Raw genomic sequence first — 26,804 nt, forward strand, 5'->3', positions numbered from 1 at the left:
AGGGCAAATCAGATTTTTTAGAAGCTAGGTGTTTATAAAGAATAAAAAATTAATAATTTTTAGTTGTAAAAATATTGTATTGCAAACAGATGGCAAAAATTCATTTTATTATTTTTAATTTTTATAGACGAAAGTACTAGATAATATACTTAGTAGGGACGTCAACATGATCCAGGCAGCTGCCCCCCCCTGTCCCCCCCTCGGTACGCCCATGGACGGACAGACAGACTCTGTCCTAAAATTTGGATTTGCTATTTATAGGACAATGTTACGAGTACTCTTAAATTATATATCTAAATTAAATCCATCAAATCAAAGTATGAAATCCTTTCTATCTCTGTTAGCTACCACTTTCAAGATTTTTCGCAAATAAAAATAGTGTTTGTCTATCAAATTGATGCTACTCACAAAAAAATTGCTTGATATTAAAAAAAAATTGTTCCTCATAACATATTTAATCAAATCTACACAAATATAAATTCTTTCATAATTCAAATGTTCCAAATGTTTTATCTTTTTCAATGGAAGTTGGGATGACCTCGTGAGTTTTTAATGGTTCGTAGAATCGACATGTTCTTGACTTATAGTGGATTCAATCGCTCATAAATTTCAACTTTCCAAGTTTATACGCGGTTGTGACGATCGTTTTTGGCACAAAACGCGCGTAATACGAGTATTATGTTCGCTTGTTGTTGTTAACAATCCCTAATACTCTCCATTATTGTGTCTGTAACATCTTTTTTAAAGTGCTGATCATTATTATTGCTTTTTTTATGCTTGCAACTTTATTGTTATACATATTTATTAATAATAGACTTATAATACTGACTTTATAAAAAAATTGGCCAAGTGCGAGTCACACTCGCGCACGAAGGGTCCCGTACCAATACAGAGCAAAAATAGGCAAAAAATTTGTTTTTTGTTTGGGAGCCCCCTTAAATTTTTATTTTATTTTAATATTATTATATAATATTAAAGTACACATATAACAAAGGAATGTGTGGAAAATTCAAGTGCTTACCTCTTGCCGTGATTGACAAAGACCGAAAAAAGTATGGGAGCCCCCCTTAAATATTAATTTTATTTTTCTTTCAGTATTTGTTGTTATAGCAACAACAGATATACACAATCTGTGAAAATTTCAGAATTCTAGCTATAGGGGTTCTTGAGATATAGCCTGGAGACAGACAGACGGACAGACAACGAAGTCTTAGTAATAGGGTCCCGTTTTTACCCTTTGGGTACGGAACCCTAAAAAGTGTTTGTGTATTATTTCTTCACGTCACAGACGCAAAACCGATTTCAATGTAATTTGTTACAAGAATACTTTGTATCCTTTTCCTGACATTATGGGATAGTATTTGTCACAGAAAATGTAAAACGACTACGCGATTAATGATTTTTTCTGCAAAAGATGTCGCAAGAAACGTCTACAAAATTTTACTTAAAACATGTTATATAATATATTAAATTCGTAGATGTTACTGGCAGAAACTATCGCACTATTTACAACAATTTTCAATCTGGTCATAAAAGTTAAAGGTGTAATCACGAGCTGTAGAAATGTACGTTCGCAATTAGAATTCTATCGCGCGATGACGTCACAATACTCGTTTTGGCACGAGAGAAACCAATTCGCCGATAGTACAAACTACAAAGGGAACCAATATGCGACTAACAATTATTGAAAGATATTTTCCTAAACGCAGGTGGCTTTGTTCTTTTGTTATGACTTCGATTCCTACTACGTTTTTAAGGTTTACACTCTGAATTATATATTTTTAAAGCTTGTTACTTAGAGTTTATCTAACGGATATGTTTTATGAGTACCTAACTACCTACCGAGTACAAGCATCTTGGTAGTTTGCAGTTATTATAGATGGTATATCCATAAAATATAGTGTGTTTTTATTAAAATACTTTTTTTTTGCTTACACCTTTATGACCAGTAGATGTATTCAACAACACAATAGAAATGTAGTCTTACTAACCGATTTTGTACCTGACTGCACCTATTTCTACCTATTTTATTAACAAAGTGCCTTCATTGTTACTCAAAAATAGTTTTAATATGGAAGGTAACTTTAACAGAGAAACAAGTGCATAATGCTTAAAAATTTTTGGCATCTCGACTACAGTCCTTTTAGTGCTACAATATAAAGTGGTAAGTGTTGTTTATAGTTGAATCTGAATCGCAATTTCGGCTATAAACTTACGAGTTCGTAACCACAGGCCAGCTACTGCCAACTACATCGCTGTGTTTAGTCTCTACATACGGCTATGACTACACATTTGTATATGATGCACAATATGTACTTATATTTCGCTAATACCTTTAGCCACTCTCAGACAAAACAAAAAAGAATAACCCCAAAAATCATTTAGACTGAAGGCGCTTACGGCTTACTGTTCACAAAACCATGCTCGAAGAATTTAAAATTGCGAGTCAAATTATTTTTTCGAAGTACGACTGTCATTCATCGCAGCATTCAATGTGACGTGGGTGGAGAGTAGTGATTTTATTTCAAAAATACTGGGAATGCACCCTAATACTTGTAAATTAAAAGGCACGGTAGCGCCCCCGGGGGACCCCGTTTTGAATCACTAAAGATTTAGGAGGGTGCATTCTCTCGACATGCTACAATCGACCATTAATTATATTTTGTATGTAATATTCACGCCACATGTTGCAGAAGTCGGTTTATATCATTACCGTTCATTTGGCTAAATGTTTTGGGTGAAATTTCTAATCTCCAATTTCCGCTAGTCAATGGAAGCATTGTATTCAGTCTTATATTAATTTATCTATCAGTCTTATATTATAATTACATATGGGTGAATTTCAACAAATGACCTTTTTTTATCATATCGGTGAACTTTTTTATTTATACATATTTCATATACTTTTCAGGTTTTATGTATTCTTTAGGACTCAAAATGTTCCCAAATTTAATATCATTAACGTATCATTTAAGACTAAGGAGAAAATTCAGTTTGAATTCTGGTTTCCACCGATATGATAAACCGGCACTGATTTTTATTTAGTTACACCGATATGATAAGCTTAACCACCGAAATGACATACTAATCCAGCGATATGATAATAAGTGACCGACCGAACTTTCGGTTTCGGCCAGTTTCGGCCAAAAAATCTAGTTTCGTCCTAAGTTTCGGTTTCCGCCAAAATATAGCCGAAACTTTCGGCCCCGCCGAAACTCATGCGTCGTTCGGTAAACTTCGTAGTTAACTCGTGCTTGCTTGCCAGCGAGGCTCCGGCTCAGTTCGCCAACTAGTAAATCATCTCGCCTCATTCTTTTTCTTTTCCTACCACGCGTTTTATTTAAATATTTAAAATTAACTTTTAACTATGGACACGCAACCTCTTTGACCGTCCCTACCCTGCTAGAATCTTATCTAGCCTACTTCCCCGTAAGCTTTACTCTTGCGGCCCTCAGTATATTTTTCAGGTTTAGTGGCAAAACGCCTTCTGGAGCAAAAAAAAAATGTGACGTCAACTGCAAGTTTGCTTATTAATTTCATTTTGAACTTCGACCACGGTCGTGTCGATGTTTCCCATAAAAATAATATACTGCAATTATTGATTGTGTTCTCAGTAGTACGCCGTTAATGTCTAAGAGAGGATTTCACCAATCACACAACTTCGTTTTATAAAACTTAGTTTTCATTAAACGCGTTCCTACTGGGATGTAAATCTTGTTTTGTTTCAAATGGTTTTCATAATCTTCTCTTAATCATGATTAATAAATCTAAGTTTACGTAACGTCACGCGATGATTTTACATTTTGGAGTCTAGTTATGTTACTTTATCAACAAAAAAGTAAGACTACACTGACAGAACTTTAAGGGCTTTTATGAAGTTTAACCGTACAACATTGGACTTTCTGAACATAAATTTCGTATTTGCTGTGAACGTTATGTTAGTGAAATGGAATTTGATGCATAAACGCGTTTTTTAGGTGCGTTTAAAATTTCTTAGGTGAAATCGCACCTAAATAAAATGACTTGAAATAACTTGAAAAAAATAATGCTCTTGTTATTATCACACACTTAAATTTCGTTTTATTAAACCAAGTTCTCATTGAACAATGAACGTGTTCATGTGGCGACGTAAATCTCGTTTTGTTTCAATTCGATTTTAAATTTTTCTTTTAATCGCGATTAATGATTATAAGTTTACGTTCCGTCACGCGATGATTTTAATATGTTTTTATCATCTTGGAGCCTTGTCACGTTGTTTTAGTAACATAATAGCACGAAACGATAAATCTAACCAAACGCATCTGTGAAAACTGTCATCTTAACAATTTTTTCGTCTATAATATTATAAACGTGTTTATACGTTTAAAACCGGTTTAGTGTGCGCTAAACGCGTTCAATTTCTTAGGTGAAATCGCACCTACTTGGAATCGTATAAAAAAACGGAATATAGTACAAAAAAGTTTCTAGGGAACATGTTCGAGTCTAAGATTAATAATATTTATTTTAAGAAATGTTGCAAAAAGTAAAAAATTTTATGTGGTACTTTTTCTTTAGTTTTAAAAGTTGTAATTTATGTTAAAAATCTATAAATTTTAGTAAACAATCGTAATTTTGAATGTTTTACCAAGTTTCGGTTTCGGTTTCGGTTTTGGCTGAAACTGAGAGTAAGGCCGAAAGTTCGGTTTCGGTTTCGGCTGAAAAATCAGTTTCGGTCAGACACTAATGATAATATTATCTTCATAATATTATATTTATAATATATTTATTTTGATAAAGAACAGAGTTCTTAAAATAAAATTAAAATAATTTTAAAATGTTTTACAATATTTGATGTAGGGACTTAGAATTAAAAAAAAAAATAAAATGTATCATCGTTGTCTTTACCGATTCAGTGCGGATGACACGGGAGCCGTGTCATACAGGTTTTTAACGTATGGCGTATGACACGGGAGTTAAAAAACGATTGTATCTCCCTCAAATTACACTTTAGAAGGTTCTACCCAGCAGGGCTAAAATGGTCACATTTAGCAATTCCTCTCAATTAATTTAGCAAATGAATTGCCAAAACTGTCAAACTGACAAATTTCAAATTGTTCAATATGAACGTGGGCGGTGGCGCTGGCGCGACCATTTTAGCCCCGCTGAACAATTTTCTTTTCATCTTAATTTTCTACGTAAAACAAGTCTATAGGCTGCGCCTCTGCATATTCTGTGAATTCAAAAAAGTAGGGGCCATCAACCTTTTTTAAAGGTGCATTAATTGCGGATTACACGGCGGGTCTTATGGGTTTTTAACATGTGGCGTATGACACGTGAGCCGTGTCATTTAGAAAGCGATTGTTTCGCCCTCAAATTACACTTTAGAAGGTTCTACTCCGAACAAAACCGTCTTAATTTTCCACGTAAAACACACCTATAGGCTTCGCCTCTGAATATTCAGTGAATTGAAAGAAAGTAGGGGCTGTCCCCTTTTTTAGCCCGGCCGTACATTATCAGAAATTTCTGATCAGAAAAATTCAGCCAGACAATTCGGTAGCATATGATCAAATACATCCCATACAACCAAAATAACCATATTATGTTCCTATTTGATTTTCAAGAAGTCCTCTGGATCCTCATGGTTCCCATCATCAAGCCACCACTTTTGTGAACATGGTACCAACTCGGAACCGGATCAATCGGAACAAATACTCTATACAATAAAAGAAAAATTTTGAAAATCGGTTCACAAACGGCGGAGTAATCGTTGAACATACACAAATAAAAAAAAGCCACAGCCGAACATATAACCTCCTCTTTTTTGGAAGTCGGTTAAAAACAACAGAACCAAGTCACATATAACAGACACTTTATAAAGACATAAAATACCACAGTAAAAATAATGTACAGTAGGCTCTATCTTTTATCAGATTGCCCGAATAGGGAATATTACGTAAAGGGTGGTGCAGAGGGCGCTACTAGCACACACATTAAGGTTGGGTTGCACCAGAGGCGTGGTTAAAGTTATGGTTATAGTTAAACTTCTTTAAATGTATCTACGAACGTATAATTTACATCGGAAACCCAGATCTATTTAATATAAGTACTCATTTTTCTAACTTTGAAACCTACAAAAGGTTTGCAACATCTGAAAAAAAAATCGCTTGCCTTCCATTTCCAGGTTAACACTTAGTAAAACTACTCGAAATCAACTCAAAACTACGTAACCTTCCGTTAACATCAATGGTTTGGGTTCAACTAAATAAAACAAGTTAAAAAACGCCTAAAAACCAAGAAAAACAATAAACCTTTTTGAACGTGGCGGGTGACACGGTAGCTGTGTCACCTACTTCTATGGCGTATGACACGGCTCACGTGTCACGAGAAAATTGTATGCCGCCACGACTGAAAGTCTTCAAAAATGTGCGCCGCATTGAATTGGTTAAAGTGAACTAGATGTGAAAAGAAAAATTAAGTAAAAACTTTAAATTGGCCAATACATCCTTACATCCATTCATTTTTACAATCTTGCGCATTTGTAATTTTTTTTTTTTGTATACTTAACGAAATGCCACTAGATCAACCGATATGATAAAACAATTCACCGATATGGTAAAATTATCAACCGATATGATAAAGCAATCCACCGATGTGACAAAACTGTGCGTTGGTCATGATTCCAAACACCGATATTAGATTTAAGACACCGATTCGTTTTTTCTTATCGTTTCGGTGTAAATTATCATATCGGTAGTTAAAATGACCACCGATTACACCGATATGAGAGCAGCGACGTGAGAAAAAACGCACTTTTTAGGAAATTATAAAAAATGCATTATATCTAAGATAAATGTGGTTACAGATAATGAAGCTTAATTACTTACTAAATTCATTAGAACCAAACAACAATTTTAAAACTATTAATTACATTAAAAAAATTCAATCACCGATATTATAAAATAATTGACCGAGAGCATTTTAATGGCATACTTATGTTGTTCACGGGAATACGCAGCGTTTTGACACAAATCCGTCTTGACTGCGTGGAAGCACACACTAAGGAGTAAATTAAAATTGGAGTGGGGGGACTGTCCGACTCGTCGATGAAAAGTAATGCTTAAATTTCTTTTATCCAGCGAAATTAGAAAAATTCTCAGGTCAAGTACATTTGTGCCTCTAAGTAACTATAATCGTTAATTAAATAATAAAATATGGTATATAATAATAGATAAACTAATATTCTATGAAACAATATAAGTTTTACCCTTAAATTATTCATATTTGCTAGTATGTAAGCGTTTTTGTTTGTAAAAAAAGTAGAGGGACAGCACCGATTTGATAAAAATAGTTATTTAAGTTATTTATTTCTACCTTTGTAATAGTCCTAGGCATATTATATTTTTGCCACAATCCTATAGCTACCCATTGAATACTAAAACAAATAATTTACAACAATATTACCTTTTTTTAATAGTAATTTCAACGAAGACAAAAAAAAGCCGTTTGGGAAATTCACCCATATATCATTATTTTTATTGAAAAAAATCGGCCAAGTGCGAGTTGGCCTCGGGTTCCGTACCATTATAGAGCAAAAATAAGTAAAAAATGTGTTTTTGTATGGGATGTAATTTTATTATTAAAATTTATTTAAGTATAAATACAACTGAGTATTTTGTGAAGATACAGACAGACATAATATTTTACATGCTTTAAACTTCAAAATTGAAAGAGTCATCGATAAGCCAGCCATGGAAGTAAGATAAAAGATTTTTTTACAATTCTGCGTATAATAAATCAATATTTCGAAAATAATATGTAACGACGACTACAAAAAATATACATTTAAATACGAACCACATTTATTAATTAATTCGACAACACTAAAACCACTTAGCTTTGTCACAAACAAATAAACCAAATATACGCTAATCAAACATTATCGTCCAAACCGATCACGTAATGTAATGAAATACACAAATATTCGGCTTTGCGAAGGTAGCAATATGCATTTGGTCCGAAATACGCACTTATCGCACTTATACTTGCAAATATAATCACATTATGTCGCATCGCCCCCGTATTAGCTTTGTGACAGGGTGCAGAAATTAATAGCAACAGAACACTGATCGAAAACACAAGGGGCCCGTCTCGCTTACTCCGCAGATGCTTATCTCACGTATGGCTCGGCCTCTGATTATGGTTTTCTGTACTAATAACAACACAGCAAACAAGTTTTCATGACTGTGTATTGTGTAATGCAAACACCTTGTTAGCATAGCAGGCGAATATTCACAAGTACACGTCATGTGCTTGTGATACTGTTACATTTTCTAAGAATTCTCTTTAAAAACATTATTCTGCCCAGTTTCCGATATTTTTTCAATTTCCTTCGGGCAGTTGACTAGCATAGATAAGTGTATGTTGCATTTTGAATTATTATTTATCAATTAGTAACAAAAGCAGGTTAAATAAAATATAATAATTGCTGCTATCATATCTGACGACTGACGGATGAGTTCTTATCATTGTTGTAAAGCTATAATAATTATGTCGCAGTCATTCATAATGATATGATAAATTCACTACAATCCATACAATAATTGCAATTTATTACAACATCTAAATTGAATGTATCAAGACTATTTTAAAATCGAATACTACAAAATTTTTGTGTCGTGGTGTTTAATTCCCACATTGAGCCGAAACGGTTGAATCAATTATTTTATAGAACTATTGAGCTTATAGGTTAGGTCTAAGAATTGACAAATATCTAATTTTTATACCCGATATAACGTTTATGGCAAATCGACCAGATCAGCTTGTATATGGAGAATATAAGAAAATGGAAAACGATTGCCGTCGCCCATGCACACTGGCAACACTAGAGGTATAGATTGTAAAGTAAATATTTAAAAGACCGTACCATCGACACCCTGCCGTAAAATAATCTCTGTGATTTGTTCCATTTCGGCGTCGTTTAAACTGAAGGGAAGCGCCAATAAAAATTCCGCGCTAAAACAACAAATTAAACGAAGCCGGGCCACTTGAAAAGCCATAAGTACATACCTACTCGTCTCAATTGCCATCGATAAGAAATCCAAGCCGGAGCGATGTATTCCGGGCACGTTCGGCTCACAGTTTTTTGGAGCCGGCCGTCTTTAAAATGAATTGATTCTAAAATTCGTAACAATGAAATGTTGTCGGAGTTTTATTAAATCGAGTGTAACCATTCCTAACATTACGCAAATGGGGGGTCCTCCCCTACATCTGTCGCCGGGATGCACCCCCTTAATAAGTGTTAACGCTCTCCGCCCGCGACGAACACTCCACCCGGCTTAAGCTAAATCTCTACAAATTCTTGACACGAATTAACGCGGCGGGTCGACTGTGCGTCTTGTAATTTCATTCGCTGACATGACATCGCCTGTACCGCGCGCCGTGCCGCGCGTGAAATTCCATCGACGCCGGCTAAATATAGAGCAAAAAATTTGTTTAACGTGAGCTTTTCGCGGGAAGCGGCATTAAGTACGAGATAAAAATGCAATACGTAATATGTCTCCTCGGCTAAAGTGGATTCCGCTACATTAAAAATAAACCCCGTAAATTCGCTCAGTTGAGCTCCTCGCCTTTGATGTTTAGTTACACGGAGTGGAGCTCGAACGATTCACTCACGCCGCGTGTGTACTGCCATTCACGGTCTCTTATATAATTATTACGTTTCACTCAATATTCGCAAATTGTAGGTAATTGATACGCAACGTAGATGCCATTTTTCAGACCATTAAACGTCGGGCCGTCGACTATAACACGGGCGCAACGTAGCGCGATGTGTAAAATAAATGCATGCCGAATAGCTCTGCGCCGGTATCATCGTTACAAATGTAAATGAACAATTAAAGCGTTCACGGTGACCAGGAACAATGATAATAATTATTTTAGTTCGGTGTCGACGCGGCCGTCCGTCTCCCCCCGGGCCCCGGTGGAATGTTCCTCACCCCCGCTCCCGCCATTAAACAGCGACACTTCTGCTGTTCGTAAATTATTATCGAGCGCTTTCATTACTCGGCTCTATAACAAAGGAACTCCACAAACCTAGGCGCCGTGATTTAACTTCGCAACTTTAACTACGTTCGGCGCGATTGTTCGGCGCGCGGTGGCGCGGCGTTAGAAATCATAGTTCATATTAGACGCTAGGTGAAATCTCGATTAATACATTAAATCGCTATCGATAGTTGCCCGAACTTCGCTGAACCAATTTCTTGGGTAGTAATCAACGCTCCTTATTCTGTGCTGAATATTAAATGTGTAGGTTCTAATTCAATGATGATGCCACAAACTTTGGCTCTAACGTTTCCTTTGTACCAGTCAAACTCACAGTTTGATGCCAGGTTTGGTTTTAAAATCTGGTATTTCCTCGAAGGCGTTATGAATCAAGTTTTTTTTATGAAATAAGGGGGCAAACGAGCAAACGGGTAACCTGATGGAAAGCAACTTCCGTCGCCCCAAAGAATTCTATTTAAACTGAGGCGTCGCTCATGGACACTCGCAGCATCAGAAGAGCTGCAGGTACTTTGCCGGCCTTTTAAGAGGGAATAGGGTAATAGGGGAGGGTAGTGAAGGGAATAGGAGAGCGTAGGGAAGGAAATAGGAGAGGGTAGAGAAGGGAAAAGGGTAGGGGATTGGGGCTCCGGTAAACTCACTCACTCGGCGAAACACAGCGCAAGCGCTGTTTCACACAGGTTTTCTGTGAGCCCGTGATATTTCTCCGGTCGAGCCGTTTCGTGCGAAAAGCATGGCTCTCCCAAGCCGAATGTGACTTTTGAAAAATCTGACCACTATTGCACAGAATTAAAATTAAAATACTAACAAAGGTGTAGTTATTCAAAATTATAATGCAATAAACTAAACATCTCCACCAGAGCATTAAGAGTAATAACAATAACTCTTTCGTTTAGCAATCACTTGGTAAACTATGTCGGAAATGTAACAGCCGAAGCTATTTCGAGCGGCCAAGATTTATGTGTAGCCAATCTAAACGAAATTTGAACAATGATCGCAAAGATATCCTTAATTAAATTTCATGGATACAAAGCTGATTTGTGAAGTGCATCGGATGCCGACATATCAGGCGCGAGAGCTGTGGGGACGCGCGTTGCCGGCGAGCGGCGAGGACTGTGGAATGCTTTCAACGCACGTAATTTAGTTAAACATGTAATTTACGACTGGCCAAATTGCTGAATGACTGTATCACTATTATCCTCCATTTGTATAATTTTTATGTGTTACGTTCTATTGTTTTTAACTGCATTCTGTTTCTAGCGTGTGCCGTAATGTTTAACAACTTATTGCTTATTCTCAAAAAGATAGCTTTACAATGAGGAATAAGGATGTTTATTATGTATCACAATTATTCTCATTCTATGTCGTTGAATTTCATTTGATAGATTAGAGGTGATAAACCTTGGTGGTTCATATTGCAGAAATAATTACAATGTACGGTAAAAGCACTAATGGTAGACTCGAAACTAATAGATGACACTTACGACAAAAATACTATAAAAATAAGAATAAGTCTAATTTTTTCTCAACACTATAAATTTTATAAGCTTCTCAAGCTATCTGTTGACGTGAAAAAATATATTAGGGACGCCTTCGGGAACAAAATTTTAAAATGGGATCAGTTTTCGTAAAAAATGTGACCGCGTCAACATGCGTTCGGCAGTTTCTTAGCAAATAGGTTAAGGAAGGCGAAATTTTGCACGTAAGTTTTGAATACATTTATTTGATTTTTTGTAATTTCTATAGATTTCATTGGATTAATGGTCATGTTGTTTACACTAATTAATGTTAATTTATGATTTTTTATCCGTTTTCCCTAACAATGTAAAGGGTGTCTACTATTAGTTCTTGAAAATGTAAAAAATCTAAAAGATGACATGGAACTCATATCATCATTTTGCAATACATACTAAAGTTATTTTGTAGTTTATTCTACTGCAAATATCATCAATATTCTCTGAATATATAATTATATTAACAAGCTAACAAATTAGAACTACTGTACCTAAAAATTGACATATTAGACCTCGTCTGATCTAAAAATTGATTGCTTTGGTTTTTAGCAGTAAAAAGAAGAAAAAGGAGAGCTGAGAAAAGAAAGAAGAAAAAGAAGAGGCAAGAGAAGCATGGGGCTAAAGACTGAAAATAAATTTGCTAGGAAAAAATATATGAAACATAAAAATAAAAGGAAAGATAGTTTTAGCATGGAAGAAGAGAATCTGGAGACAACGTGGATAATATTTTATATGCATGTAGTTACTATGATGAAGTAGATGAAATCTTTTGAAAAAACGGCAAATAAAGACCTAATAATAGGAAAAATGTTAAATGTAATGTAATGTTCTATGTCAACTATTAGTTCATATTGGTGTCTACTATTAGTGTCAATGTTCGTTTTCTGTGATGTCATCTATTAGTTGTTATGACTAAGTTTACAAAAAGACCAATAATTTATTTTTTAATTGATTTGTCAGTGAATAATCATAATAGTTTTATTTTGTAAGAGTTACTGAAGACATGGAAGAATTTATCAATCCTTTATTTTAATAAATATATATTTTACAACATTCAAATGTTCCATGTTTCCTTAAAGCATCTGCCATTAGTGCTTTTACCTTATATTGTATGTAATGGATAATAATTTTCTCCAAGAGGCTGACCCGCAAAATATAGGATTTTGTATTTAACCCGTCAAGCCCCATAAACTCACCGGTGAGCGAGACACAATAGAATAACAATAGATTTCCAAGAATCCACGATCGAAGGATTAAATTAACAGTTTAAACTATATAACACGATCTTCAAAGCTATAGCCTCATCGTAATTCGAGTACCTACTAGTAAGGCGGATAGCTACTATATTAATATATTTTAAAATGGTTATATCAAGTTAATGTTAATCAGGATTTTTCGGCTTTTCTTGACTTCCCCCGAAAAAATTGCCTAAGTTTGCCATCTACTTATGAATCAATATCTCTAATTATATAATATACAATTATACAGGGTATAACAAAACAAAGTGATATGATGGTGTGTATGAGTCCCTTGTATAGAGTTTACTGTGGACGTAGCAGCGCCTAAAGAGTAACTTTTTTCTTAATTTGTTATGGGCAAAATCATGAAGCTGAGACGATTGCCAATACAAATCACAAAAAAATGCTCTTTCAGCACTGCTACTTTCACTGTAAACTGTATACAGGAAACTCATACACTTACTTTAAAGTATTATCACTTTTTTGTCACACCCTGTATATATGTATAACCTACTACATGTTACAGCCATGTTCATGAATTGACCAGCCTAAGTGACGGGACTAGGCCATTTATGAGTTTCATAAAACACACATTATAAAGAAAAATCACATAAATATAATGTTAATAAAGTAAAATATACTCAAATATATACTAGTATCTAGTATCCTGAAGTATCATTAGGTCTAAATAAACATAATTATTATTTTAGAACGTATTTCATGTACAGGTTAAGGTGTCTAGTTGGATAACCAATTCAACTAAATGGCTATCATGAATGTCAACATTTAACATTATGCTACAGCCATCACACTTGAGTTATAGAATTTTACAACAGAGGTTATTTTAGCTAGCCAATGAACGCCGGTCATTAATCTTACTCCAGAGTTCAATAAAATAGGTAGACTGATAAAATAATGATTTAAACTTGAATACGTACCTCGATGTTCTTAAATTTATGACCTTTTAAACACTAGATCAAGGGTGGCCAACCTTTTCGACACTTGGGCCAAAATTCAGAAGTAGAATTTTACCCAGAGCCGCACTACCAAATTTTATGTTACACATACTCGTACTTGGTAGTTGATATGAAAGTCAAAATCGGATACTAATTTTTCCTATTAGAACTTAGAGCTTTTATTTTAAAAGTAAAAGAAAAGATGTGTTTTTTTGCTTTTTATAGTAGGTATGGTAAGGTAATTTTAGTATTAACTTTTTTTACTTTAAAAAAATGTGCTCGGCTCTGCGGGCCACAAGGTAACAGACGGCGGGCCGCGTGTTGGCCACCCTTACACAAGATGATGGCAACTACATTGCGCTAAAATTAGTTTATAGCACCGGAACCATACCGTATTTTTCCGAGATATAAATTATCCTCATATGTCTTTCCGTGACTCAAAGTATCTCTATACCAAACAGCAAAATCGGTTCAGCAGTTTGGGTGTGAAGAGGTAACAAACAGACAGACAAACACACTATTGCATTTATAATATTATTATCTATGGATGTTCACTGAAATTACATAAAATTTTTTTTAGCGCTGCTACTTTCACGGCGAACTATACATAAGGTAACTACACATACACATCCTAAACTCTAAAGTATAATCACTTGCTTGTGTTACACCGTATACAAAGTCCCTGCATTTACAAAAGTAGTAAGAAATTTCCTTTCTTATTATATTCATGTTTACTCATTTCCTTTTCAATTCATTTTGAACTAAATGTAATGCTTGTAAGATAACGCCTAAAGCCTCTAAAGGTCGTTTATGAAATAAATGGCTAATCGTAGGGTAAGCCGCGGGTCGCGGGTACACCAAGCTTGCGGCGGATGTTCCCACTGAACTTGCGGTCATGTGGTTTACCGCTTGTGATGAGCAACCGACTCGTCTACCTTCACACTTTTGTCTATGTAAATATATAAATCAATTTTGTTAGTCTCGCTTAAACTCGAGTTCGGTTAAACCGATTTGCATAATTTTAAAGTTTATGTTACCGGGTCATCTCGTTATCTATAAATGTTAAAGTTTGTGAGTGCGTATGTTTGTTACTTTTTAGGCCAAAAATTATTGAACGGATTTTATTAACTCATCAACTCCCAAGCGGCACCCGGGTGCCGCATAACAATTGAAAATATATTGTGTATTTGTGTCTTTGATTCCCACGAGGGAATCAAAGACACAAATACTTCGCTCGTGCGAAGTATTATCTAATGTTTAGCTCGGTAGTAGTTCAGGTTCTGGTTTAATACATTGGCTTCTTTTCATCCCAAAAAAGTAGTGTTCCCCTTGGGATACTATAATTTTATTATGTTTTTGTTCCTTTCTCATAAAATGTTTAGAAAACGCTTACAATTCGTGTTTGCAGCACGTTGGAAAATACCATTTAATAGACAGAGACAGTCACATGGATTCGAGTACGTGTGGAATCACTATTTTTTTTATTATTGAGGGTCAAATTAAAACGGTAACACCGTCAAAAATGCAGTAACAATCTTTGGAGCGGATAGGCGAACGCGATCAAAACGCAAACGTTTTATTGAAAACAGTAGTTAAATAAAGCTTGACGTTGAGTTTTGTTAAGTGATTGAGGATGGGACCTACAAATTCGTTACCTCCAGGCGCCACATAAATACCTCAAATACAAACTTCATAATTTAAATAACGTTAATTATTTAAAGTAATATTATTGACCAGAAACAGAAAATAAAAAATACCTATGTTTATGTACAGTTTATATTTAAATACTACATAATTATTATTACTACGAGGATCAAATTCTACCAAATTGCAATATTTTTGTCCAAAACAATATATTCAAATTAAGATACTGAACAGACTTATCTTCTTCTACCTCCATATATACTTTAAAATATAATATTTTTAAGAAGAAAACAGAAAATAACCACTCTACGGGTTGGCTGAGGTACCTACCAGACATTATATTAGGTACTCAATTTTATACATACAAATGTTGGTCGTAGTACCATATATTCTGTGTTATATTCTATTTCAGATTATCTACAATCCTAAAAACATCATCTTAACACGTAAATACTATCTACGGCACTATCTCGTAGGCCCTAGGGGCGTAGGCCGTAGCGCGTCTACGACATAAATCTACGGCCTACAGTGCTACGGCCCCGTAGAACGTCTACGATGAGCTGTCATCCACATCCACACTTCCACAGTCCACACTAATAATATTATAAATGCGAAAGTGTGTTTGTCTGTCTGTCTTTCTGTCCGTCTGTCCATCTGTCAGTCTGTTACCTCTTCACGCCCAAACCGCTGAACCGATTTTACTGAAATTTGGTATGAAGATAATTTGAGTCCCGGAAAAGGACATAGGTTACTTTTCGTTCCGGAAAAATGTACGGTTCCTGCGCGATAAGAGTATTGGTGCAACGGAGTTGCGGGCGTGATCGAGTGAGTTATAACTTAATGGCTAATGTAGCATTCTTTACCATTATTCTATTTTTACTATGTTTTACAACTGTTAGAATGTTTGGATACTGAATAACTAGTATATAAAAAATTGATCTCAGCTTCGAGAAAATATAACGTCTTTGATTCTTCTTTCTTTTTATATTATAAATATCTCATGAAACTAGAATATTTACATGTGCAGAGATATATATTGAAAATATAACTCACCTAAATAAATCTATATTTCCGTAATATCTTTAGCTAAAGTGAATCGAGAGATTTTTTTTCAAGTATCAATTTTATATACAATAAGATCATCTACAATTAAATATTTATAAAGATTTTCAAATTCTAGTGCTATAAATTAATATAAATTAAGTTAGTGATATCTGAACTGTACACGGCCGACGGGCAACGATATTATATGTGACGAAAATCTTAAACGCGTTGATGTTACCCCTATCATTGTAATATTAAAAAATATATTAAGTGTGTACTATTAACAAGGAAAACATTATATTTAGAATATAAACAGTTAATAGTTTTATTATAATAGAGTCCAAAGTTCGGTAATTCATCAAAAATTCTATAACGTACTATTACAAGCCATAATAATTACATAGGAACTAATAACTAATTACTCAGTGCTTTCAGTGAAAGACTATTAAAGTTTTAAAAATTCGTGTCCTATAACTTAAAAATGTTAGGATGTATTAACACAAAAATTTTGTTTAATAAAACAAAATTTTGTGATTGCTTCGTCTGTTTCTAATAGTAATCGTTATTTATTTATATCATTATGTTTACTAGTTTATAATTTGCAATACAATGTTATCTACTTAATATTGAAAGTATTAAATTATATTCAGTAGTCAAGAGCTTTATTTATTTATTATATTGCCAAGTGTCGTGAAAACATTTTATAAACCTTGTTATACTTATAAGTTATAATACTATGTATTAATTTGTAAATAGTATTTAAACTTTATTAACCCAATTTGTTATTACATTGTAACAATTAACATTATATTATGTCTATTCATTTGGCGACCGAAAAATATTACTCCTGCCTATCGCATATCATAAGCCTAAACTGAGTTGTTTATTCCCCAACAATATTGTTTAATCAAGCAACTAAACCACTACCTAATATTAGAAACCTCCTAGGACCAACTTTACACCGTATATATAATATATTAAGTACAATGTATAGCTTTAAAATAGAAGCAAATGCCATTACTAATATAATTAATAACTTTCAAAACTCCTAAATTTTTTTTTTTAGGTGAGTACATACTTATATTTATCAGCAAAAACCTACCTATGTATCTGCAAAACTCTTTCTACTTTTAACCAAACTGAGAGGCATTACAGTCAAATGATGATTACTTCTCATTACCTCTCATGTCAAGAGACAATCAGTTTCAAATACTCTTTCCAGCCCTCAATTTTAAATTAAAATCCCTGGTAAATAGGGTTAGAACTTAGAAGTTTGTGAAAAAGTTTGTGGAGACGGGAAAAATCTTGAAATAAACATCTGCAATAAGTTTTTTCGAAGTACCGCCGAGGAGTGTATCTTGTGTTGTGTATTCGTCTGGGGCTGAAGATGACAGTCTCACCTGTGTTAGTCAAGGTGTTGTCCCCCAGCCCCGTGGAGGTGTCGACGTCGGCGCGCGCGCCCAGTGCCAGCGCGCAGGCCCACGCGCAGCTCGCCAACACCACTCGCGCGCACTGCGATCTCCGCCGAACCCTTCCCTCCTGCGGGCCCATCGCACATCACCAGCGGAGACCGTCGATATCGTAACCCATAAACCTCTCGTGCGGTAATTAAAACTTTCCGGCCATCTTTCCGAGTTCGAAAAGTTTGTCTCAAACTCGCGTCGTGGGGAGCGCTGCGGGTGTGGTGGCGGCGGCGCGGTCGCAGCGGCACTGTCGGCGGGCCGCATCGCCGCGACCGGCGCCCGAGGACTCCGCGCGCCGCACGCCGGCCGCGGGAGGGCCGCTGCGCGCGCCGCCGCCCGCTCCGCCAATGGCGCGCCGGGGGAGGGCCCGCGCGTAAGACGCGCGGAAGTATATGCGAAGGCCTATGTACAGTGATGATAGCGGACAGGTGGTTTCGCGGCTGCAATTAGGCGGCTGATAACTTCTAGTAAAATAAATATATTTAAACGCTCCGCGATTAAGATAACGCCGTAAATGGTTTTTCTCGACCTCGTTTACTTTCCTTCGAAATGAGAGCTCCCGGCGTAACAACTTGTATTTCGCCTACCTGCGGGGATATTACGAGTATTTTATCTCCTACTTTTTAAATGTTGCTTAAAATAATATTCTGACTTTATTATTTATTTTGATAAAATAAGTGAAAACACACCATACCTGATACCTTTAACCTTCTTTGTTTTGTAAACTTGGTACCTATATTTACTATCTTTTTTATCTTGTTTAGCCATGAGGCTATGAAGACTGTTCAAACTATTTATAATGTCATCCAAAGGTAATAATTATCTATATTATAGACATTTTTAAACTAATTTCAAAACACGTCTCAAATCATTCAATGCCTTTAGCAAAAAATCTATTGGATATTAAAAAAATATTTCATCAGGTAGTCAAATTATATACTACTAATTCAGTTATTATTAATTAATTCTCGAAATTAATGCAATATTTTTTTGATGCTAATAAACTTTATAATTTATTGCATTCACTTCAAAGATTTACATTATATCCATATTCCAGATATACATCCATTGATATACCTAATTTAGAATCTCTTTTGTAAAATGTTAACTGTACAATGTACTAGGTATATGATGTGACCAGACCAGATCGCTCTTTACAATAATGATAACATATAATATAAGTCGGTACCAGCCCAGAACTGGGATACTTGACATAGAACTTCACCAATACCGACATCAAAGGAATGAAAATTGAGTACAGAATTCGTTGAGATTTAGTCAAATTTTGAAAAAGGCACTACTGAAGAATAAAAATTATTTCATACTTTTTAGGTCATTTTAAGAATAGTGTTTTTTCATTGGAAGTCGGCTTACATTTTTTTGTTAAAAAATAATAATTTTACTCTTTTTAGATAATGCTTTATACGTAGATAACCACTACGAATATTAACTATCCATATTATATTACTGTAAGCGAAATTGTGGTAAATGCTTGCAGTTATCTAAGCGATGCTGCAATTTCCAAACTTTTATCTTTAAAGGTTCAGGAGTTCTGTTCAGTGCCTTTAGACCAAGAGTGCCTTGACACCTTCGTATGAAATATCTTTTATTCGTAAGTCGTAATATAATATGTTTAAGTTACTAAAAACAACATTTTAACCACTATGAGTATTTAGATAAATTTCAAGGGTTTCCCTCGATTACTCATTGATTCCATAATAAGCTCACCACTTTCGTAATTGTTATACAAAAATAAGATTGTATCCTAATTTGTATTAAAATTGTAATCCAAAATTATTTGTTGTACAAAACAAGAATTTTGAAAATCGGTCTAAAAACAACAAAATAATCATCAAAAACATCTGCTTCGGTGCAAAATATCACGAAAAGTACGATTAATTGGGTCATAATGTGATGACCCATTGTATAATAATTATGTTTGTGATGATGATGATCAATCAAATTGATGTGTTGGCTTATGCTTTCAGTTGTTTAAACAACGCCGAAATCCCATAACCTGTATCTACAGTCTACACGGATTCAAAAGTTCTGTTCGGTACCTTCGGATCCAGGGTAGGTATAACCTGGTGCGAAGTCTTACTTTTTGACTATCAAAAATTACCTCGAATGCTTCAGAAAAAATTTAAATCACTATATGTTTCCATACAAATTATAAGGAGTCCTCTCGATTCCTCATGGATCCCATCATCAGGTCACCACTTTTGTGAATATGGTTCCAAATTCGGATTCAACCCTGTACAACAACGAAATAATCATAAAAATCGTTCCACAAATGGTGAACATACAAAAAAAGATATACAGACGAACAATAATTATAACCTCCTCCTTTTTGGAAGTCGGTTTAAAGAGGAGGATTTATACGTGGGAGAGCCATGCTTCGGCATGAATGGGCCGGCTCGACCGGAGAAATACCACGTTCTCACAGAAAACCGGCGTGAAACAGCGCTTGCGCTGTGTTTCGCCGAGTGAGTGAGTTTACCGGAGGCCTAATCCCCTACCCGTTTCCTTTCCGTAGCATCCCCTATTCCCTTCCCTACCCTCCCCTATTACCCTATTCCCTCTTAAAAGGCCGGCAACGCACTTGTAGCTCTACTGATGCTGCGAGTGTCCATGGGCGACGTAAGTTGCTTTCCATCAGATGACCCGTTTGCTCGTTTGCCCCCTTATTTCATTTTAAAAAAATTTTGGAGGAGGCCTATACCAGACAGGGGCCTTAACTTTAATTACTTTTTTCTCATAGATAATAATTGTATATTTATCAAATATTTTATGTAAAGTTAAGGATAATAAAGAGGCTTTATTATTATTATTATTTTAACGCCTCCGTGGTCCAGTGGTTTAGAGAACAGCTCTTGACTTGGAGGTAGTGGGTTCGATTCCCGCGTTGGAAACTTGTTGTTTCCAAGTTTGATTAGGACAATGCAGGCTAATCACCTAATTGTCTGACAAGGATGAACCATGCGTCGGATGGGCATGTAAAAAGGCGGTCCTTCCTATAAAGTTAATATACCTAGCGGAATAGAGAAACAAAGGCCTGAGCAAGAGAGATGTCACTATCAGTAACACTGCGTGGTAAAAAGAGACGTGTGACATGACAGCAGCACTCTTTTTTTGACGTCCAGTCGGCACGTGCCGCACGTTGACAATTTAATCTCATAGAATTCATATTTTTCACATATTTTTCACACAGATGAAAACCAATGTCGGTTTCGTTTGACAGCTCGAGATTGTTGCTCTATTCCGCTAGGTATATTAAAGGCGGCCACATACATCAGTTTTCCTGATTCGTATCATGAAAAATTCCGTACAAACACCACACACATCAGATTTTTTCCGTTCGGAATACCTAGATTAGTCTTGGAGTAGCTTCAGTGGAGTGCACATGTTCGGAAGAAACATGGATTTCGACGAAGATTAGGAAATCTTCGTCGAAATCGTAATCGCATTTTTAATTTCTCAGAAAAAAAAAGCATCATCGTTACTGGGTACATCCACTAAACACACAAAGATTAACGGAGGGCCAATATTATGTAAAAAAAAGTCTATCCAGAAAGATATTTTGAATATCATCGGATGTTCATTAAGCTCTTTCGAAAATTATTTGGTAAAATAAGAGACAAACTTGTAAAACAAGATCCCTGTTATGATAATCTTCGTTAATTAGATCCCACAGGCATGGGAACCCTTCTACAGTAATAATTAAGTGTTCAATGTATCACTCATCGTCAATAGTCGTATTCGTGGGTGTCCCCCTGCCCCTGCAGTCCGCCTGCAGACAAGTGGCAAAGTGCTAACGCTAACGCTAACGCTAGCGCTACAAAATGTATGCGATTTGACATAAGTCATCGCTTCGCTAGCGAACACTAATGCCCTGTCTCTCGCCAGTCGTGTCGGTCGTCCGTCCCACTGGGCTATGGGAGTAAAGGAATAGAGAGTGCTCTTGTGTACTGCGCAGACACACTTGGGCACTATAAAATTACTCCTGCGTAACTGGCCCGGCCTTGACTTTGACTTCAATGAAACTGGCCACCGTCACCGAAACCGGTGTGGGAGTGGAGTGTGTGGAAGGAGAGAGATTAAGAAAATTCGTGATTTTTAACTTGAGTATCTCACTATTGTATTGAAGGTGAGTTAAAAACAAAATATGAGTGAGCGAACTGGGATTGATTGCCTCCCCCCTCTCACCCCGTCACTCTCTCCGCTCCACGTTTAGTATGAAACTCGTGAGCATTCGCTCACCAGCGACAATTCAGCGACCGATCACTCTTGTAGGAGGGGGGTGCGGTGGGGGCAGTTACGCCCCCCCCCCCCCCCCTGCCCGTACCACGCTACCCCCATGACTTACAACTATACTAGTAGAATTGTTTCGAAACCGGTCGTGTTTTTAGCTTTTGTCATAATTAATGAATAAGTATAGTGGAAAAAGTGCACGTAAAATTGTGTTTTTATGCCTAGTCGCTGTGGCGGATTTACCAATAGGCTAAGTAGGCTGGAGCCTAGGGCGGTAGATTTAAAGGGGCGGCAAATTTAGCCCCATTTTTTTATCTTACAGAAATAAAAAAATCCCACCAAAAACATTTCTTGTAAAATATTGCCGAGACGAGCACGTAAGGCTTACGGTTTACCCTGTGAAAAAGAGTTGTAATACTTGCTCCTAGTCACCGAAATTCTTATATCCCTAGCTTTATTAACATCGAAGATAAAGGAGGTGTGAAAAAGCCCCGAACCGCTTCGAGAAAAGTAAAAAGCTTGGCTGGGGCACTGCCGTGCCCCCAGATTTATTAAAATAAATAACATAAATCTAGTACGAAAAGTCGAAAGATCATAAGAGTATAAAATAATAATCATGACCAAGTATCAAGGTCATGAAATCGCAACCGCAAACCATCGATCACTACTAATATCATTCTCAGAAATCAGAATAATGTTGTCAGAATAAATGCTGGGTTCAGCTTTCGTTGGCCAGACTCTAGCAGCGCTGAATAAGTTGCTTTTGACTTCTGTATTTCTGTGACAAATGCCCTAACGTCATGCCCATACCTACACATGCACATACAACTATTAAAATATAATAACGCCTCCGTGGTCCAGTGGTTAAGAGCGTGGCTTTTGACTCGGAGGGCGTGGGTTCGATTCCCGCGTTGGAAACATGTTGTATCCAAGTTTGGTTAGGACAATGCAGGCTGATCACCTGATTGTCTGACGAGTAAGATGAGCCATGCGTCGGATGGGCATGTAAAAAGTCGGTCCTGCGCCTGATCTCTCGCCAGTCGTGTCGGTCTCCCGTCCCAATGGGGGCAATGGGAGTAAAGGAAGAGAGGGTGCTCTTGTGTACCTACTGCGCACACACTTGGGCAATATACAATTGCTCCTTCGGAACTGGTCTGGTTTCAAAGAAATCGGCCACCGTCACCGAAACCGGTGTGAGAGTTATTATTATTATTGAAACAACTTGAGAGTTTTCCTGCCTAATTTAGGGGCTAAAAAAACAAACGGGATTTTAGAGGTGTTGTGCTAAGTATTATCATAGTGCGTATTAAAGGGTATTCTTATGGTATAGCTAGCTGTCTCTGCTACTTTCACAGAGTGGCACATACACACCCGAATGTTTTAATATCATTTATTATTTATAACAGTTTTGTTACAGCCTGCAGCACCTCCATCGTGGGTATTGCGGACACAATAGATTTTCAAAATTGTTATGCGGCAGCCGGCTGCCGTTGGGGATGCGCCATCCTGGAGATTTTTATGCACGATGTTCATTCACTGCCGTTGTCTGGAACTACTTTTCCAATCATAACTGCTAGCGTCATCTTTCGAATTTTTATGCACGAATTTTTAAAATTCCGCAACATGGCGCTCTAGTAGGAGTCATGGTTGAAAAAGGAGCAATGGCAGTGCAGTGGTTAAACTTAGTGCACTAAAATTCCACAAGATGGCGCTCTAAAAAGTGCCAGAGGATAACCTCTTCCACTGCCCACTGTTGCCACATTTTAACCATGAACGACATACTGATGCAAAGACTAGCAGTCATGCTTAAAATGGATCAAATGGAGGAACAATATATTTCCTTCTATGTGACTGTTTTACAATGTGTCTTCACTTAAGCCAGGGCGGGGGCAGAGGCAGGAATCACTAAAAAGTAGACCATACTGCAGCATAATACGAACTTTGTAGACATGCTACTGGGCTACGCTTATACGGGCAACTGAAATTGCTCCACTCCAGTCAATTCTCGTCAAATTTGACGTCACGACTACATCAAGCAAAGTTAGTTGAGCGATATGGCGCAACTTCATCAACTAGTTACTAGGCAATACTGTCATACACGAGCCCATCGGATATTCGTCAATTCGTATATCGGCGACATTGAGCGATATGAAATATCTGGAGCAATATCGCCGAAATAATTGCCACAGTTTATTGAAATTGCTCCACTACTTGCCCCAGGTCGGTCCATTCGTGTCGCCGGGCAATTATTGCTGCAATTGTTGCCCGTGTAAGCGCTTCTTTAGATAGGCAGTTTAATTATACAATGTTTTGTAATTGTCTAATATATTATAAATAAGAAAAGTGGCTTGACACACAAGGTCAAAACATTTCCTGTCTATACTTGTGTATACAGTGTAAATATTTTATTAGTAAAGCAGTTGTGCACTGAAAAAAACTTACAAGAAATAAAACAGACTTCAGTATTCTTTATTTTTATTACAAGTAAAATTTAAAGTAAAAGTAAATTAACTAAGTCACTTATTTATCGTAAGGCGTAAGATGAAGTCATTATTTTTATCCACCTTTTTTCCACTTTTCACCAGGAGTGTATTCAGTCATAGGTTTACCGGAAATGCCACAGGTCCCAATACCTACTCGGCCAGTTAAATTATCAGGAGAAGCAAAAATACTTTTTCCTTTTACACCAGACTTTTTTAATGATTTATTATGGAAAGAAAGCCACTTATTCTTTTCACTTTCCCTTTCTTCCTCAATTTGTTTAAATCTTTGCTGCTTTTTTTGTTTTTTCTTCTTTAAATATTCTCTGTTATAACCTTTCCCATGCCTAAAAGATAAGTAAGTACATTATTAATCATGTATGTTTTGGAGTATTAATTTATGACTTTATCCATAAACTTGTAAACACTTACTTGCTTTCATCTCCACTCAATGGTCTCTTGGTTCCAGATGCCAATGATTTAACATCTAACGCTGATACTACTTCCAAAGTTGTATAACCATCAAACTTGACTTTAAAATTATTACTTCCAATTTCTTCTATTGTTGCTTCATAGAACCTGAAAAGACCCATGCTTGATAGAAAAATTTAATAATAAAAATATATGAGTTTGTTTACATTGTCTTTTACTGTCTGCCAATCAATTGCACTTTTTAATGTAAACATACTCATTACCATATCATCATCAGACATTATTGTATCCAATTCATCCATATGCATTTTATAATATTGGATGAATAAGGATACAATGTCACACTCAGTAATAAATACATACATGCCATCAGCCTTCCACTTGGCCAGACATTTTTCACCAACACGCCACTTTGGTTTTGATTTCTCTACGTAATCTCCGTCGTCTGTAGCCAGCAGGGAAGCTGCAACATCATCATCATTACAACTATTATGAACATTAGAAACACTAGAATCACCCTCTTGAGTTTTTATTAGATCACGCGTCAATTCAATAACTTCCTCCAAATCCGCTTTTAGCTTCAGAAGTTCTTCGTTTTGAGGATCAGTAAGCAATGCCGCCTCGACCTTCGATATAATAAAAATGTTAGAACCTAAAGTAAAACACTTAAAAGTATTATACACCCATCAATAACATGATAAATAAATACAAATACATATTGATAAAATACGGTACAATAATTCGACAGCAGCTTTATCATCGTTGTACACTAACCTGTTGCAATTGCAAGTTATAGTTTCTTAAATCGTCAGCCATTGTAAATATTAGAAATGTGTCTTATCTAAGCAATTCTTTAGTATTGCAACTAAATTTTACAACTATATAATAATCACTCCTTTTCAGAAAACATAAAACACACAGCTCACAAACTATTCGAAGCCATTTTTGTATCTGGAACAGTGTTGCCAGACGGCCAACTCGGTTTCTCCCCAAGTGTTCCCCGAAATCCCCCAAAATTCGGGATTTCAAGAAAAATCCCCCCACAAATTATAAAAGAAAAATTTTGTTCATTATGAATGGGAATTTCACAAATGGATACGATGAATGTACACTATTTCTGCAATAGCGTCCAATCTTTATAGAATCAGCATCTTCGCGAGCTCCTTGATCATTTTATGGTTCCGTAAGTCGTAACCAAAGGGTAAAAACGGGCCCATAGTACTTAGATTTCGTCGTCTGTTCCCAGATTTTTTCCTCCAACAATCCCTCCAAAAAATTGTTCCCCCCAATTTTCCCCCCATCACCTAAAAAACCTCCAAATTTGGGGGGATTCCCCCCAATCTGGCATCACTGATCTGGAAAATCAATGTCAAACTGACATTAGAATTTTTTTTTCTTTTCTTATTATGGCACTTTAGCTGCTATTTATCCATGGCCAGTGTCAACTGTCAAGTAATTTATGGCGGGAAAACATACGGGATTGGACAGTTCTAGTCATTGGACAGAGCACAAAAACACTATTTTCTTTAAAATCAGACGTTATTTTACTTTAAAAACAGGCAATTTTAAAGCAATATTAATAAATATTGTGTTTTTGTGCTTTTTTCAATGACTGGTACTGTCCAATCTACTAGTCATTTACCCTATTGTTGCATACAATTTTCAGCATCGTTTTTCTATAATCTATATAGTCAGGTCCAAAGTCTAGTCAAAGTCGAAGTAAAAATCAATATAGTCAAGAAGT

General features: G+C 36.1%; 2 protein-coding genes across 4 annotated transcripts in view; both read right to left on the reverse strand.

Annotated features, from left to right (window-relative positions):
• LOC121730467 (lachesin-like) overlaps positions 1-18,160 on the reverse strand; it is an 82,053-nt gene extending 63,893 nt beyond the window's left edge. The window contains exon 1 of the mRNA XM_042119511.1: positions 17,835-18,160. Within this exon, the coding sequence (XP_041975445.1) occupies positions 17,835-17,985 (151 nt within the window). The 5' untranslated portion in view covers positions 17,986-18,160. The remainder of the gene's footprint in view (positions 1-17,834) is intronic.
• LOC121730471 (survival of motor neuron-related-splicing factor 30) lies at positions 817-26,000 on the reverse strand. Of its 3 annotated transcripts, XM_042119516.1 has the most exons (7): positions 25,835-26,000; positions 25,424-25,686; positions 25,061-25,207; positions 24,705-24,975; positions 22,887-22,890; positions 17,420-17,428; positions 817-828 (listed from the first exon to the last, which is right to left on the reverse strand). In XM_042119516.1, the coding sequence occupies exons 1-4, from the start codon at positions 25,874-25,876 to the stop codon at positions 24,705-24,707; spliced, it is 723 nt and encodes a 240-aa protein (XP_041975450.1). In that variant the 5' UTR covers positions 25,877-26,000; the 3' UTR covers positions 817-828; positions 17,420-17,428; positions 22,887-22,890. The 3 variants fall into 3 exon arrangements, with proteins under 3 accessions (XP_041975450.1, XP_041975449.1, XP_041975451.1); XM_042119515.1 differs by lacking the exons at positions 817-828; positions 17,420-17,428; positions 22,887-22,890 and having other exon boundaries at positions 24,607-24,975; XM_042119517.1 differs by lacking the exons at positions 817-828; positions 17,420-17,428; positions 22,887-22,890 and having other exon boundaries at positions 24,607-24,975; positions 25,061-25,203; positions 25,420-25,686.
• Between the last annotated feature and the right edge of the window lie 804 nt (positions 26,001-26,804).

This window comes from Aricia agestis, chromosome 9 (genome assembly GCF_905147365.1).
Source record: "Aricia agestis chromosome 9, ilAriAges1.1, whole genome shotgun sequence".
Taxonomy (NCBI): domain Eukaryota; kingdom Metazoa; phylum Arthropoda; class Insecta; order Lepidoptera; family Lycaenidae; genus Aricia; species Aricia agestis.

Coding starts and splice junctions, on each gene's coding strand:
- LOC121730471 (XM_042119516.1), bottom strand. CDS start 25,876: ATGGCTGACGATTTAAGAAACTATAACTTGCAATTGCAACAG. Junction 25,208..25,423: donor AAGTGGAAGGCTGATGGCAT/GTATGTATTTAT, acceptor GGGTCTTTTCAG/GTTCTATGAAGCAACAATAG. Junction 24,976..25,060: donor TTGAGTGGAGATGAAAGCAA/GTAAGTGTTTAC, acceptor CTTATCTTTTAG/GCATGGGAAAGGTTATAACA.